General features: G+C 53.9%; 1 protein-coding gene across 1 annotated transcript in view; it reads left to right on the top strand.

Moving 5' to 3' along the window:
- Positions 1 to 1,401: 1,401 nt before the first annotated feature.
- POLE (DNA polymerase epsilon, catalytic subunit) overlaps positions 1,402 to 15,339 on the top strand; it is a 29,676-nt gene continuing 15,738 nt past the window's right edge. Inside the window, exons 1-23 of the mRNA XM_072880411.1 lie at positions 1,402 to 1,668; positions 1,834 to 1,914; positions 1,994 to 2,038; positions 2,188 to 2,280; positions 2,846 to 3,000; positions 3,926 to 4,067; positions 4,396 to 4,476; positions 4,756 to 4,863; positions 5,296 to 5,406; positions 5,687 to 5,772; positions 6,334 to 6,453; positions 7,239 to 7,371; positions 8,046 to 8,159; positions 9,038 to 9,250; positions 10,182 to 10,289; positions 11,072 to 11,200; positions 11,589 to 11,691; positions 11,781 to 11,927; positions 12,532 to 12,677; positions 13,580 to 13,728; positions 14,127 to 14,219; positions 14,490 to 14,634; positions 15,153 to 15,310. Of these exons, the coding sequence (XP_072736512.1) occupies positions 1,402 to 1,668; positions 1,834 to 1,914; positions 1,994 to 2,038; positions 2,188 to 2,280; positions 2,846 to 3,000; positions 3,926 to 4,067; positions 4,396 to 4,476; positions 4,756 to 4,863; positions 5,296 to 5,406; positions 5,687 to 5,772; positions 6,334 to 6,453; positions 7,239 to 7,371; positions 8,046 to 8,159; positions 9,038 to 9,250; positions 10,182 to 10,289; positions 11,072 to 11,200; positions 11,589 to 11,691; positions 11,781 to 11,927; positions 12,532 to 12,677; positions 13,580 to 13,728; positions 14,127 to 14,219; positions 14,490 to 14,634; positions 15,153 to 15,310 (2,927 nt within the window). The remainder of the gene's footprint in view (positions 1,669 to 1,833; positions 1,915 to 1,993; positions 2,039 to 2,187; positions 2,281 to 2,845; positions 3,001 to 3,925; positions 4,068 to 4,395; positions 4,477 to 4,755; positions 4,864 to 5,295; positions 5,407 to 5,686; positions 5,773 to 6,333; positions 6,454 to 7,238; positions 7,372 to 8,045; positions 8,160 to 9,037; positions 9,251 to 10,181; positions 10,290 to 11,071; positions 11,201 to 11,588; positions 11,692 to 11,780; positions 11,928 to 12,531; positions 12,678 to 13,579; positions 13,729 to 14,126; positions 14,220 to 14,489; positions 14,635 to 15,152; positions 15,311 to 15,339) is intronic.

The raw sequence follows: 15,339 nt of genomic DNA, 5'->3' as shown, positions 1-15,339 counted from the left end.
TCGAGCTGTTTTCACCGTTGTACCAATCAATAAATTCATCTGGCGTACATCGTATTCTGGAAACCTCTGCTTCAGGAAACCTCGGGTCGAGCCAGAGGGGAGAGGAAGCGCCCGAGAGCGAGTGTGTGTGTGCGTGAGAAGTCGAACAGGGGCACCCGTCAGCTCCGTGGAGCTGCCGCTGCGAAGGGACTCCAGTCCGAGCAGTTCAGGTCTCGGGTGGTGAGTGTGCGACTCCCTGAATGGCGTGTGAGTGCTCAGGCAGCGGCTTCTCCTTCAACAACCTACGAGAATGAGTGGGGTCCCAGTGCAGCTACTGGAGTGAGTGGGGTCTTTAACCTCCAGCCACGGGGTGGGAATGGTGTCCCCAAAACTAGCTACTGGGGGGGACCAATGTGAGGTGAACGAGGGGCTCTGTGCACCTGGAGCCGAACCGTGTGTCACAGCCTATGTGTCTGGTGGGGAGCGAGAGCATCCCCCCCAAACCGGGTCTGTGTGGGGTGTGCCTGTGCATTCCCCAGCAAAATTCAAGCTGGACCAGCTGGAAAGTCAAGGACCCATCACGGGGTGCGTCTGAGGGCCGGGGTCCAGGCAGGGGGGCCAGGAGGACAGAGGGGCCATGCCGGTGCTCGGGGGACCCACGAGTGTGTGTGTGCCTGTAATCGTGAGCTCCCACCTCTGCCAGCCCGGAGGAGGAGGGGACGGGGCTGGTGCGTGATGTGGGTCCTGTGCGTGGGTGCTGATGACGGCAGCGCCTTGCCTGTGGCCGTCTGTGTGTCCTGTGTCTGCGTGTCCATGCGTGTGTCTCTGGGACACGCGCTCAGCTTCGCTGCTGGCTGAATCCGCAAAGGGGAAAGCGGCAGCCACCTCCCTCAGCCTGGGCAGGTCCCTGGGCTCCAGCGGCCGGGCAGGGAGATCCCGGCGGGGAGTGCCGGCGGCGGCCACGCCGTTATGTCTCTGCGCACAGGCACGGTGTGCCGGCCTGCTCCTCCACCTCTCGGGCTGTGGGAGAGCTCCCCCGGCATGCCTCAGTCGGCCAAGGGGCAGTCAGCTTCGCAGCCAGGAGCGGGCAGCGGGCTGCCTCCGCCGCACACCCGCAGCAGCCGCTCTGCCCCAGCAGCCGCGGGGGCCGCCCCCGCCCGGGCCCGTCACGGGCAGCCCCGGCACCACCGGCACCGCCGCTGGGCGGGCAGGGCCCGGCGGGAGGGGGGCGCCCGGGGGCGTGGCGCGGCGCGCCGGGGCGCTCCACCCCGCATTGGTGGGAGCGCCCGCGGGGGAGGCGGGGCCGCTCTCTGATTGGTGCTCTCGCCGCGGGGCGGGGTGGCGGGGGTTCGCTCTCGCGGGAACCGGGCTCAGCGCGGGAAATTCCTTCCGCGGCGGCGCGCCGGGCCGGGCCGGGCCGGGATGGGGCTGCGGGGCGGCGGGGGGCGCGCCGAGCCGGGCGGCGGCGGGGACCCCGAGGGAGCGCGGCGGGGGCGGCGGGCGGGCGGGCCCCGGGAGCCGGCGGCGGGGGCTGAGGGCGCGGCGTCTGGCAGGGACGATGGCCCCGCGCTGTCCGCTCTCAAGCGCCTGGAGCGATCGCAGCGCACGGACCGGCTGGACGCGCTGTTCGGCTTCGAGCGGCCAGCGGAGCCCGGCGAGCGGACGGGCTGGCTCATCAACATGCACCCGGTACGGACCGGCGGGGCGGGGGGCGAGCATCCGACCGATGGGGCACGGTGGGGGGTCCCACGGAGAGACCCGGTAGGGCCCGGGGGGAGGTCCCGTGGAGGGGCCCCAGTGGGCCTGAGGGGTCTCACGGAGGGACCCCGCTGAGTCCATGGTGCCCGTGGGCAGACGGAGGTGCTGGACGAGGACCGGCGGTCAGTGAGCGCTGTGGACTACTACTTCATCCAGGAGGATGGGAGCCGCTTCAAGGTGGGTCCTCGGAGGGGCTGGGCGGGGTGCAAGGTCCCACGAGGGGACCCACCGCTGTCACCCATCTGCTGTCTCGTAGGTGGCCCTGCCCTACAAGCCCTACTTCTACATCGCCACCCAGAAGGTGAGGAGGGGACCTAGGGAGGGCTGAGGCCCCCAGGGAAGGGGACAGCAGGTCCCTGGGGAGCTCAAGACCTCCTGGGCATCCTGCTTTGGGACGGTCTTCTTCCCAGGGACAGAGCCACGCTGCTCAGCCCCAGGGTCTCTCGGCAGGGCTGCGAGCGAGAAGTGTCCTCCTTCCTCTCCAAGAAGTTCCAAGGGAAGATTGCAAAGCTGGAAACTATTCCCAAAGAAGACTTGGACCTGGTCTGTATTCCTCTGCCCTCTGTGCTCTTGAGTAGTGTGGTTTTTTTTTTTGACCTTGCACAGCTCTAGTGAAGTAGGCAGGGACTGAGTAGTGAAGGGAAACAGTGTGCTTGACTTCAGTCTCCTAGTGCTGCTTGTGGTGCCTATCAGAAACGGGTTAGGTATGGCTAATTGCTTGTCGGTAGTAATTACATTCCTCTCCTTGAGCACATCAGCTGTTTCACAGTGTGTTCAAGATGTCTAATTGCAGAGTTAAAGAACGATTGGAGGAGGAGAGGGTACTGTGGGAGGGGGGTGCTGCTCATGCTTGACCTGCTCTTCCTCCTCTTCCCCGGGTGAATCCTGCTCGTGGTCCTGCCTGCACAGGCAGCAGGGCTGGCTGGGCCCTTGCTGTGCAGCTCTTGCACTTCTCCCTGACGTGCCCACCAGAGCCTCTTCTCGGTGCTTGACTCTCCCACCCATTGGCACCTCTTTTTTGGCCAGTTCTTCCGCCTGCCTTCCCCACCCTCTCTTTATGGTGGCCATCCTTCAGTACTGTCTCCCCTGTTGTCTTGCTGCTTTGCAGCCAAACCACTTGGTGGGCCTGAAAAGGAACTACATCAAGCTGTCCTTCAACACAGTGGATGACTTGGTGAAGGTGCGGAAGGAGATCTCTCCTGCTGTGAGGAAAAACAGAGAGCGAGACCAGGCGAGCGATGTCTACACGGCCATGCTGTCGAGGTGGGAGCTCTCCTTGGGGCGGCTGGTCGGTCCCTCGTGTTAATAATTAGGCTCCCTTGATTATTTCTTAGCTGTCCACAGAGCGATGTTATTCTGCCTGGGGTCTGACCCCAGCTATGCCTCTCTGCCACCCATCTCTGAGGTGGTTCTTCCAGCTCAGTGCTGCACATCACGAGGCCTCAGAGCCTCTGGGATGTGATGTGCTGTGGTGGTACCTCTGCCCGCCAGTCAAAGAGATTCCTTGTCCCCTGAGAAAGGATACTGAGAGGCACTGGGCAACCTTACTTCTAGCTGTGACTAAAGGGGGAAAAAAACCCAACAAATATTTTCTATCTGAATAAAAAGCCAGGCACTTGTTTACAAGATTGGAAACAGTTGCAGACAGAGAAAAAATAAGAAACTTTGTTTTTAAAGTCAACCAGAATATACACATGAAAAATTCGCCCCTCTCTTTGGTTTCCTGGCCCTGAAGTCTGATTTCAGTTGAAACTTGAGGGAGAAGAATCAAGCAAAATGAGTGCTCCCTGCTCACCTGGAATGTGTACTGTCCCTGTTCAAAGGGATTCCCAGGTTGCCTCGTGATGCTTAGACTTGTTACCATATTTATAAATCCAGTGCTGTAAGAACTGTTCATTACACAGGCACGTGTGGGTTTTGTCTGCCTGTACTTCTGCGCAGACACAGCTCACAAACATGAGAAAGGTGAATTTAGACAGGAGCGACGGGACTGTGTGTGCTGTCCATCCCAGGGATGCCTCTGCAAGCAGAGTGTGGTTGCATGGCGGGGAAGCGTTTCCTATCTGCTCCTCTCCTGTCACTGACTCCCGCTGCCGGGTGTCACCAGTGCCGCGTGGCTGTCCCTCGCAGCCGAGCCTGCAGAGATGCGCACTCAGGTAAGGCGGCTGCTTTGCTCCACTCCTTGCAGCGCTCTGAGCGGAGGCAGCCTGAGCACGGATGAGGAAGGGGCCTCCAGAAAGGCTGCCAACCAGATGGACAACATTGTGGATATGCGGGAGTACGACGTACCCTACCACATTCGCCTCTCTATTGACCTGAAGATCCACGTGGTGAGTAAGGAATAGGGAAGCTGGAAGAGCTTTGCTTTCCTGCTGCTGTACTCCTGAAGTGCAGGCAAGGTGGAAAGGTTTTCTCTCGAGGACCTTTGCAAAGGTGTCAGTGATGATGAGTTCATGTGTAAAGCTTACACCCGTACTGCTGTGCCTTCTCCTTAGTTAACAACACGCAGAAGGGTTAAATGATTGATGCACAGCCACAGTTTGAGCCTTTCTTCTGGGCTGCATTTAATTCGTGCAGCTCTGTCCCCAGCTGCCGAACAGAAGTGATGCAAGGAGCTGGCCCTGCAGTAAGGCACTGCCCGCCCTCCTCTCTTGACAGGCTCACTGGTACAACGTGCGATACCGGGGCAGCACCTACCCCCCCGAAATCACCCGCCGAGACGACCTCGTGGAGCGACCGGTGAGCGTTGATTGGGCAGGTGTCAGTCTGTCCCGGTGCATGGCTGGTGTGTCCGCCCTGAGGAGCTGGTTTCCAATGCGCTGCCGGTGTCATACCATGGTGTGCAGCGGAAAAGCTTTGTTTCTGGGCTTGGGTAATGATTTTTTCATTGATAAAGCAGAAAAATGATTACTGGGGAGGGTCTGGTTTGCTTTCTGGGCTAGCACTGGGCTTAATGGGAATCCCTCTTTAACTCCTTAATGCTTTAGAATATTTTCTAATGGATTTGGTCCTGTTCAGGATCCGGTCGTTCTCGCCTTTGACATTGAAACTACCAAACTCCCTTTGAAGTTTCCTGATGCGGAGACAGACCAGATCATGATGATCTCCTACATGATTGATGGGCAGGTAAGGGACAGCAGAGTGGTTTCCTCCATGCTCCAGCAGCGAAGCTGGGGAGCAAGCCAGCATTTCGCCTCCAACCCAGCTCGCTCCAGGCTTGCCTTGCTGCTGGCTGCTTGCTGTGTGGCTGTGAAAATGAAATTAATGTCTGAACGATGCATAAGATATTTAGTTTCATGGTACCCAGCTCGGGTTGCTGGTGCTCCTCTGAGGGAGCAGTAGTAACCTAGAGAGCACAAGGACAACTCTGCTGTCCCATGTCTCCCTGTGGCCTCCTTAGCCGATGGCCAGCGATGGTTCAGCAGATGACTCCCAAACAGTTGTTTCCCCTTGACAGAAGCTCTGGCTTTCAAGAGGAAAATGTCCCTTCATTTGGACAGCATTTTCGGGTTGTCTGCAAGTCAAGCCCTCCTAACTGCCTCCTTGTCACCTCCCTAGGGCTACCTGATCACAAACAGGGAGATTGTCTCTGAGGATATTGAAGACTTTGAGTTTACTCCCAAGCCGGAGTATGAGGGTCCATTTTGTGTCTTTAACGAACCAGATGAAGTAAGTCAGTTCTGCCCAGCAGACTTTTTACCTGCCTGGGGCTCTTCTTGGACAAAGAGAGCTAATCACTTGGTAGGCTGCCTCGCTGGTGAAGGTGGTGGGTCCAGCAGGGCTGGTCATGCTTTCATTTCTTGGTAATAAGGGTAAGAGAGGCAGGTTTGGGTTAGGTGGGGAGGAGAGGGGAAGGGTGGAGTAAACTGTATGGTATCCACCACCTCTCCGTGGAAAAGATTAAGTTACTTTATATATGTATCTTTTCTACTCTTCTGTTTCATCCTAGGCTCATTTAATCCAGAGGTGGTTTGAACATGTCCAGGAGACCAAACCCACCATCATTGTCACGTACAATGGAGACTTCTTTGACTGGTAAGATCAGGAATGAAAACTAAGCTGGCAAGGTGTCACCTGAGCTGTGGGTAGGGTCAGGTACCAGCCTCTACGTCATTCCATAGCTCACACAGTGTGTGATCCATGCCGACTGTCTGGCCGGTTTGAGCACCTCACCAAATCCTGTGGTCATTGGCTTGGAAGTAGGAGCTTCTGTAGAGTCCTATCTGCTTGTCTGAGCTGCTTTAAACCCTTGTCCATGTGGCAATGCTGGATGAGCCCAGTCTTGGGAGGGCAGGAAGAGGGTCAGAAGAGACCAGGAGGATATTGGGGAAAGGGGCGCAGGCAAGCCTTCAGAAAGCAAGGGGAGAGGGACCACATGCCTCCACCTCCTGGTACAGGATGTAAGCAAGCAGCTTCGCTTCTTGGGTCGTGCTGCAATTCTGTCCTGCAGGAAGTTCTCCCCATGGCCAGATACCACAGATAAATCACAAGAAAAATTCTTTAGGTAGTTTGTAACAAAGCAGTTGTGAAACCGTTGTCAGAGATGAAGAGAAATGGCTGTTCTGTTCCTTCTCTTCACATTGCCTCTTTCCCCAGGCCCTTTGTGGAAGCAAGAGCAGCAGCTCATGGAATTAATATGTATCAGGAAATTGGGTTTCAGAAGGACAGCCAGGGAGAGTACAAAGCATCCCAGTGCATCCACATGGACTGTCTAAGGTACCAAATGCTCCCCCTCTACCATATAACTGCATCTTTATCTCTTGAATTTATACAGAATACCTACAGTTGTATTTGAATACTGTCCTCCTTCTGTCTGTTGTCGCACCTCCTTAGACGGGCGTGATAGTTCATTGTGCTGCTTCCCCTTGGCACTCTGCATACTGCAGAAGCTGCCAAGCATTCCCCATGAAGGGCTACCAGGGCTGTCTCTCTCCCTGCAGCCTGCTGGTGGCTGACCTCAGGCATCTGAGGTCTGATTTGGGGGAGTGGAGAAAGGGTGGGATAAGATCAGGCCATTGGAGTGGGGAAGGGACCATATCCTAACCCAAGAGCCTCCTGGCACAGCCAGAAGAGTAAAGGACACATTGTGCATGCATGGGAGAGAGAGAGAAGTTGGAGTTTTTATGTGGGTTTCCTGCACTGGAGCAGTGTCTGGACTTTGGAGGGTGGCTGGCTGTCCTTGCAGTCCTGGTGGTGTCTCCTCCAGTGGTTAAATGTTTATCTTAAAGCCACTGAGGGAGTTGGAAGGTGGTAATTCTGAGTAGTGGTGATGGTATGGATAGTAGGGTTTGTCCTGGTTGGGATTTAAGTGCATTGGTAGAGATGCAGGATATCTAAAGCTGGGTAGCCTCTTACTTCTCTGTGCCTGGATACTCGGCTCTTGGCTGTCCTTGGTGCGAGGTTCCCTTTGCAATCGAGGTCCTGTCTGCAAGCCTGAGCCCCTTTTTGAAGGGCAGGGCTGGTTTCTCTGCACGAACTGATATTTTCATGATTCTGTCCAGGTGGGTGAAGAGAGACAGTTACCTCCCAGTGGGAAGTCACAACCTGAAAGCAGCAGCTAAAGCAAAACTGGGTTACGATCCAGTGGAGCTGGACCCCGAAGAGATGTGCCGGATGGCTACGGAAGAGCCTCAGGTATTCCCTCCTTACATTCCCTTATGTATCTCCTCTGAGCAACTGGAAAATGAGCCTAGAGCAGCTGCAATATGATTGAGTCTTTAAGTTAAAGTGTTTAAAAAATGTTTTTGCTTAATGCAGTGGGTTTTGAGAAATTAACTCAATCTGTCTCCCCAGATTGCCGATGCCATAGAAGCACTTGAGCTTGTGGGGAGAAAGAACAGGATTTCTTTGAAGTGGTTCTAGCACTGGCATTGCACTGTGTATTTTCTTTATTTATTTACATCAATGTGAGGTTGCAGGCACCACCTAAATCAGAAACACAAAGAGCCATGACTTGCTGGAGGGACAAGAAATAGGCTTAGTGCTCCAGGTGTCGTGGGCAGAGGATTTCTGCTGAAGCCCTGGAGCAGCCTCCTGATTCCCACATGGGGCGGCATCTGTGCCATGAGCTCATCCTCCCCGTTTCTTCTCATTCAAAGCTGATGTATCGCTGTGTAATTAGAGCTAGAGCAGGATGTCCTCGGAAGCAAACAGATTATTCTTTACAACCTAGGATATGGAGAAATACACCTTTGCCTTCTTCCTGCTGATAGGAGCGTGTCCAGCAGGAAGCAATGAAAGATTATTGTCACTGAGCTGCTCTATCACATGTGATTGGGATTAATTTGCCTCTCACCTTTCCCTGACAGACCCTGGCCACGTATTCAGTGTCTGACGCAGTTGCTACCTATTACATGTATATGAAGTATGTGCATCCTTTCATTTTCGCCTTGTGTACCATCATTCCCATGGAGCCTGATGAGGTGGGTGCACTCCTGAAATTATAATTTCTTTTGCTGGATGAAGAGCCACGTCTCCCATGCTGCAGGAACGCTCTGGCCACAGACCTGATTCCCACTGCCCAGGCACTTTCCCATCCATGTCAGGGAGGGAGGAAGGGTGGATCTGGAGGCTACTCCTTTCTCTCCATAGCCCTGGGGTGTTTTGAGGTGCCTCAGAACAAGAGACCTGAGGGCTGGCAGTACAGGGCTGGAGCAAGAAAGTATGGCTGATGCTCCATGCTCAGCCAAGTTTACTTGCAGTCATGGTCATGCAAAGCTGGGTCTCCTGATGGCTGTTGTCAGCTGTAGGGAGGATGGTTAGGAAGCTGTCTGTGCTAAGCATGTAGGAAATGTCCCTCTGTCCCCACCTGGTTTAACTTACAAAGGCGCTTGACAGTGGATAGTGTCAGGAGATGATGGCAGCAGAGGTCTGGAGGTCTTTGCACTGCTCCATAGCCCATCATCCTTGCTGTGGGCTGCAGCATTGCCCGCTGTGCAGTCACACGCGTGTCACCAGCTGAAGCTGTCCAGCTTGCTGATGTGGCTGTAAGGCCAGTCCGGTCCTACCAGCGCTGGTACAGTGCTTCTTGCTGAATTATAGAATAGTTTGAGTTGGAAGGGACCTTCAGAGATCATCTACTCCAACCCCCCTGCCGTGGGCAGGGACACCTTCCACCAGATCAGGTTGCTCAAAGCCCCGTCCAACCTGACCATGAACACTTCCAGGGATGGGGCATCCACAGCTTCTCTGGGCAACCTGTTCCAGTGCCTCACCACCCTCATAATAAAGAATTTCTTCCTTATATCTAATCTAAATCTACTCTTTGAGGTTAAAACCAGCTTTGATGTCTCTCCTGCAGGTGTTAAGAAAAGGTTCTGGGACACTGTGCGAGGCACTGCTGATGGTTCAGGCCTATCATGCCAACATCATCTTCCCCAACAAGCAGGAGCAGGAATTCAACAAACTTACAGAAGATGGCCATGTGCTGGACTCGGAGACGTACGTGGGAGGCCACGTGGAAGCGCTGGAATCTGGGGTCTTCCGCAGTGACATCCCCTGCCGCTTCAAAATGGTAAGGGGCCACGCAGCCAACCCTTGTCCTCACGGAGCATGGTGGTGAGTAATAACCCTCTGCTGATGTTAACACCTCCTGTGTGTCCCTGCTGGGCTTGGGCAGTACCTGTCATACTTCAGGAGACCTTGAGCACCTGAAGCTGCATGGAGCTGGGCTGGGGAGGGATGGGAGGAGGCCTCTGAGTGGCCATCTGTGCTTCACTGGGAGAGCAAGCGTGATATGTATCGCATACTGGAAGCAAGCCGGACCTTGTTGACAGCAAGGGAGAGTGGTGAAGTGGGGTTTTGGGTTTGGTTTCGAGCCAGTGGTTCTCGGAAGATATGCCTCTGTCCCCTTGGGGTCCTGTCCTCCCTCTGCCCTTCTCACACCTGAACTAAGCTCCTTCTGAACCCTTCCTGGGCGTCTTTCACCTGTTTCTGGTTCATGCTGCTGTCTCCATCACCTCCCCCTTGCCCTGCTTCATGCCTGTGTTGTGCTCACAGACTCTTAAGTTGTCAGAGGCAGCTTCACTCTCTGCTGTGTGATGCATCGCACTTAGTGCGGGACATTTTGGTGGATATGATCTAGTGAATGATCGTGGGGGAGCATGCACTGGGTGTATAAAAGGATCTGGACTAAGTCTGAATCTTTGGACGCTTGCACCAGCCAGCATGCAACCATGAGAGGTGCTGCACTACCAAACACAAACGCAACTGGCTTCTCGTTACCTGGCCTTGTCTCTTCTCTCTTCCCTTTGTTGCTTTTTTTTTTTTTGACCTGGTGTCAGTGGTCTAGACACTGCCCGTGCCTCAATATGCTGCCCTATGCTGCAGGGCCATGCTTAGAGCTCCCCAAGTCAGGCAGGGACATAGGCAGCAGGGCAGGAGCTGCCAGCCTGCAGCCGGGGACTGCTGCCCATGGTCTCAGTGCTGACCCCACGCCCCTGCAGAATCCTGCTGCCTTCGACTTCCTGGTGCAGCATGTGGAGAAGACGCTGCGGCACGCCATTGAGGAGGAGGAGCATTTGCCGTTGGATCAAGTCACCAACTTCCAGGAGGTATGTCGCCCGTCGCATGGCTGGGCTTGGCAGGGAGGGCTGAGCTGCCAGGCTGAGGCTGCAGCTTTAAAGTGCCTGTTTACGTTCATTTTATGCTCTACGGAGTGAGACCAAGAAGCCCATCTATGGGTACCTGCACAGTAGATATTGTTAAGGGATGTTATAAGCAGCCACCACCTCCAGCAGCCCGAGCCAGAACCCCCCTGCCCAATTACTGGAGCCCAGCCTGGGGATCCAAGGTCTCTACCCTGGCTGAGGGACGCAGTTCCTGCTTTCCCCTTTGCAGGTTCAACCAGGAGCAAAGCTCTGAGAGATCTGGGAAGAGATTTAGTGAGAAGACAGACCCCTCAGATATGCCAAATATTCATGTTCTTCTTGTTCCCTGCTTCTTATTGGCTACAAAGTGCAGGTCGCCCCTCTCCAAGCCGAGTCTGGAGTTTCTTTGAGGGCATCATCAGTCAGTGACTGGGGGACTTGGGGTCTTTGCTGTTGTCACCATTAACCCATTTGCACTGAAAAGATCATTGATCGAGTGAGCTTTAGGAAGTAGCTGCTCTCACCTTCCACATGCCCCTACAGATAAAGCCTACCTTGGAGGTCCAAAACAAAACCTGAAGTACTGGTGGTCGAGGAGTCCCTGATGCTGCTCCTTTGGTCCTTTAAATCCTTCCCCAGAGTCAGTGGCAGGTGTCCCTGTGCATGAGTAAAGAACCAAATTCAACAAGTATTTGACTCATTAACTCCTTCCTGTCTGAGTTTCACTTCTTTTTGTCTCACCACAGGTTTGTGATGAAATCAAGGTCAAACTGAATTCCCTGAAGGATGTTCCAAACAGAATTGAGTGTCCCCTTATCTACCATCTAGACGTGGGGGCCATGTACCCCAACATCATTCTGACCAACAGGTTGCAGGTGGGTAAAGTCAACCTCATCTCTCCTAATTTGTCTTTCAGATGACCTTGGTGGTCCCTCTGATTGGATCCCCTTAATGGCAAGGGCTGAACTTACTGCTCAGGGCAGGGGGATCAGATAAGGCTGGGTATGAAATTCAGTCAAGCTGCCACAGATGCCAGGTCTGCAGAGGCTGAGCTACAAGTTTAGCTAGGACTCTTCCCCACAAAAAAAGCTATTGTTTTTGCTGGTTTTGTGTTCCCAAAAGGCTCTGGAAAGGAGAACTCACTGAGTACCATCTCTGATGTTCATACCTATGCTCTTCTGCCACCCAGCGCCTGTTCTGGTGTGAGCCGTTGTTTGGAGAGCTGTCCCCTCTAACACCTGTGTGTCTCTTACTTGCGTCCAGCCCTCAGCCATGGTGGATGAGGCCACGTGTGCTGCCTGTGACTTCAACAAGCCAGGTGCCAACTGTCAGCGCCGGATGACTTGGCAGTGGAGAGGAGAGTTCAGTAAGTACAGTAAGGACTGTGCAGTCCAACCCACAGAGATGGAGACGAATTCCTCCCTCTGGGAAACTGATAGCTGTCCTTCTCCGCAGTGCCTGCCAGCCGCAGTGAGTATCACCGCATCCAGCAGCAGCTGGAGTCGGAGAAGTTCCCCCCGCTGTCCCCTGAGGGAGCACCCCGTGCCTTCCACGAGCTCTCCCGGGAAGAACAGGCCAAGTACGAGAAAAAGCGACTGGCAGGTAAAAAAAAAAAATCAACAACACAATCTGGAGCGGTGTTTGCAACCTAGACTGTGAGCGGTGCTCACCATTAATTACCTCTCTTACGGCTGTGGGGTTAGTTCAGACTGGGTCTGCTCTCAGACCACGCTTTGGCAGGCCTGCTCCAGGATTCCAGCAGGCTCCTGCGTGCTTCCTGAAGAGGAGCCAGGCACCAGTGCCTGTGTCAGTGTTTCTCCTTTTGACAGTTGAGAGCCATGGATTTGAGCTGAAACATGAATGCCTCCATTTTTTTGGAAGGCTGCTAATTAAAGCCTGTTAATGAAAGGGAAACATAACGTTATCCCATCACCTGGAGTGATGCTGTTCAGCAGAACCATCCAGCTGGCTGGGGGCAGAGTCTGGGCATGCAGATGGGCCATACGTGCATCATTATGAGTTTATTTCCCCCACGTGTCCCTCCATCTCCATAACGAGGTGCTGCTTCTCTCCATGCTGGTATCTTCCTTCCCCTCCCTTTGCAGTAGGACTGTCTCCCCACTCACCCGTGCCTGATGCTTAGATGTCTCTCTGTCCAAACTGTGCCCATCCCTGAGAAGCTCCCTCTGCTTCTTCCCTTGGCTAGATTACTGCCGCAAGGCATACAAGAAGATCCACGTCACCAAGGTGGAGGAACGAGTCACCACCATCTGCCAGCGAGAGAACTCTTTCTATGTGGACACAGTGCGAGCTTTCAGGGACCGCCGCTACGAGTTCAAGGGGCTGCACAAGGTACCGAGCTCAACCTCTGATTTAACTTGTCTTGCCAAGGCTGGGGACCTCTCATCTCTTACTGAAAACCCAAGCCCTAAAGGATTGCTCTATTCAGCCTTTGTATTCGAGAAGGACATGGTGGAGCTCCTGACAGCTGTGGCTTCTCGCTGCCGAATCTTCAACGGCTGCTGCCACAACATTTACTGCCTCTGTGTGTGCTGTTGGAAACAAAGCTGCATCTCCAGTTTTCACGGGGTTTAAAAAATCCTCAGCTAGTCTCTGTTCTGATATATCTGGTCTGGCCAGGTTCAGCCTGGGGCATTCTTCCTACATGGAGAAAAGAGACAAGCTGAGAAGCAAGGTCTAGACCTTGGGTTAAGGAACAGTTGATTCCAGGAGGACGTTCTAGTTCTCTGCTGGTTATTCTTGGAGTGTGTTGAAGGTCCTGGGACTCTACCTCTGGCAGAGTTAATTAATGAGCTGTTTGCTTTGTGGTTACTCCCAGCTGCCTCTTCAGCTGTGAATCACGGAGCTGGCCGAGAGGCTTTTTCTACACAGGTGGTTCTGCTGTTTAGCCAGACATCACCAATTGCTGTAGGCAGCATATTCGGTTCTTGCCTGCACACATGTGCTGCAGCACAGCTGATGCAGGTGGGCAGCGCTGCCGGTGCTGGTTGAATTCTGCTTGTCACAGTCGGAGTTATGGTTGGTGCTGCAGGTCCTTCCCACCGTATGGCAAAGTGCCTCTGGCCAACTCCTCCTCTCTTGCAAAAGAAAAAGGAATGTTTAGCTCGTGCTACTGATCTTTGGCAAAGATACTGTTCTAGAGTTGTAATGCTATACTGGGACTGAGGGGGAACCTGTTGAATACCACCAGTAGTGATGTGTGGGATCATCCTGACTCTGTCTGCGGCTTGCAGGTGTGGAAGAAGAAGCTGTCTGCAGCGGTGGAGGCAGGAGACGCCTCTGAAGTGAAGCGCTGCAAGAACATGGAAATCCTGTATGACTCCCTGCAGCTGGCCCACAAGTGCATCCTCAACTCTTTCTATGGCTACGTCATGCGGAAAGGGTGAGTCTCCCCCCTGGGCCATGCTGGGGTCCTCTGGAGAGGACCCTTGGAAACCGGGACTGTCCTAGGGAGGCTGTCACTTGCTTCACCTGCTTCTGAAGCACCAGGATGAAGGTGGGTGCTGCCTGCAACACTCTCCTCTTGCTTCCACTAATGACTTCTCATCCTGGAGACTCCTGCCAGACATTAAGTGTTGGGTGTAAGTGATGGGAATCTTATCTGTTAGTGGGTTTCCAGCTTTTCTGAAGCATCGTAACTAGGGCAAGGAGAACAATCTACTGAGGGCCATTGTTGAGGTGTTTCTTGCCCTTCTTCCTCTGGAGATCCTCCTGCCCTTTCCATAGCTGGGTCTGGGAGAGAGCACTGCATGCTCTTCAGTTTGACTCCTCTGCTCACAGAGCTCGCTGGTACTCTATGGAAATGGCTGGCATCGTCTGCTTCACGGGAGCGAATATCATCACCCAGGCCAGGGAACTGATCGAGCAGATTGGGTGAGTATGTGCTGAGGTGAGGAAGAAAGGTCTGTCTGCATCTGGGACAGATGTGGGAGCACATTAAACACATGAGCTTTCAGCAGTTAATGTTGAAGGTTCAGATTTCTGACACTGCTGTGGTTATTCTGTTGTATTATGATGGTTCACTTTGCAGAAGGTACTGGAGAGTGGATGCAACGGGCTGCCTCCGCCTTTATGGGGGACATAGAGCTGATCCTCGCCTATCATCCACTCTCCTCCTGACGGTGACCTTCTTTCCTTCCTTAGGAGACCTCTGGAACTGGATACCGATGGGATTTGGTGTGTCCTCCCCAACAGCTTCCCAGAGAACTTTGTCATCAAGTCAACCAATGCCAAGAAGCCAAAGGTGACAATCTCCTACCCAGGTGCCATGCTGAACATCCTGGTGAAGGTGAGTCTTGCACCCATCCAGGCCAGCTCTGCAGTCTGGGGAAAAAGGAGGTGGAGGACTGACAAGGGAGGAGGGCCTCTCTTCCATCTCTACTCCTCATGTAGCGAGCGGGACGTTGGGGCTGATGGCCCTGCTTGCTGCACAGCTACTCTCTGCCCCGGAGAGCATCTGAGCGGAGGGAGAGGCTCCAGTATCCCTGCAGCAGAGGGTGGTGTGTAAGAGGCCAGGGTTGGTGAATGCTCATCTGTGCAGGCTGGGAGTCCAGACTAGAGCAAGGTCCAAACCCATCCTCTGCTTGTTCCAGCTTCTGTAAGACAAAAGGAATATAATTTTAGGGTCCAAAGCATTTTTCTTCTCAACAGGCAAGTCAGATGTTTTGATTTTTGAGTCCTAAATTGTGCTGTAGCTTTCAGAGGGGTGCTCAGTGATCCCTTTGGGCAGGGCGTGCCTGAGGTGCATCTCCTGGTGTACCAGACCAGCTGTTGAGTGAAGCTGTTCTCCTGGGGCTGTGCCTGTAGGAAGGCTTCACAAATGATCAGTACCAGGAACTGCAGGACCCAGCCTCTCTCACCTACGTCACACGCTCAGAGAACAGCATCTTTTTTGAAGTGGATGGACCATACCTGGCCATGATCCTCCCAGCTTCCAAGGAGGAGGGCAAGAAGCTGAAGAAAAGGTGAGACTTCAAAGCTTGAAATATTATCA

Source organism: Ciconia boyciana, chromosome 15, assembly GCF_034638445.1.
Source record: "Ciconia boyciana chromosome 15, ASM3463844v1, whole genome shotgun sequence".
NCBI lineage: Eukaryota > Metazoa > Chordata > Aves > Ciconiiformes > Ciconiidae > Ciconia > Ciconia boyciana.
Note: the sequence above shows the minus strand (reverse complement) of the source record. Positions and strands in the feature narration are given on the sequence as shown.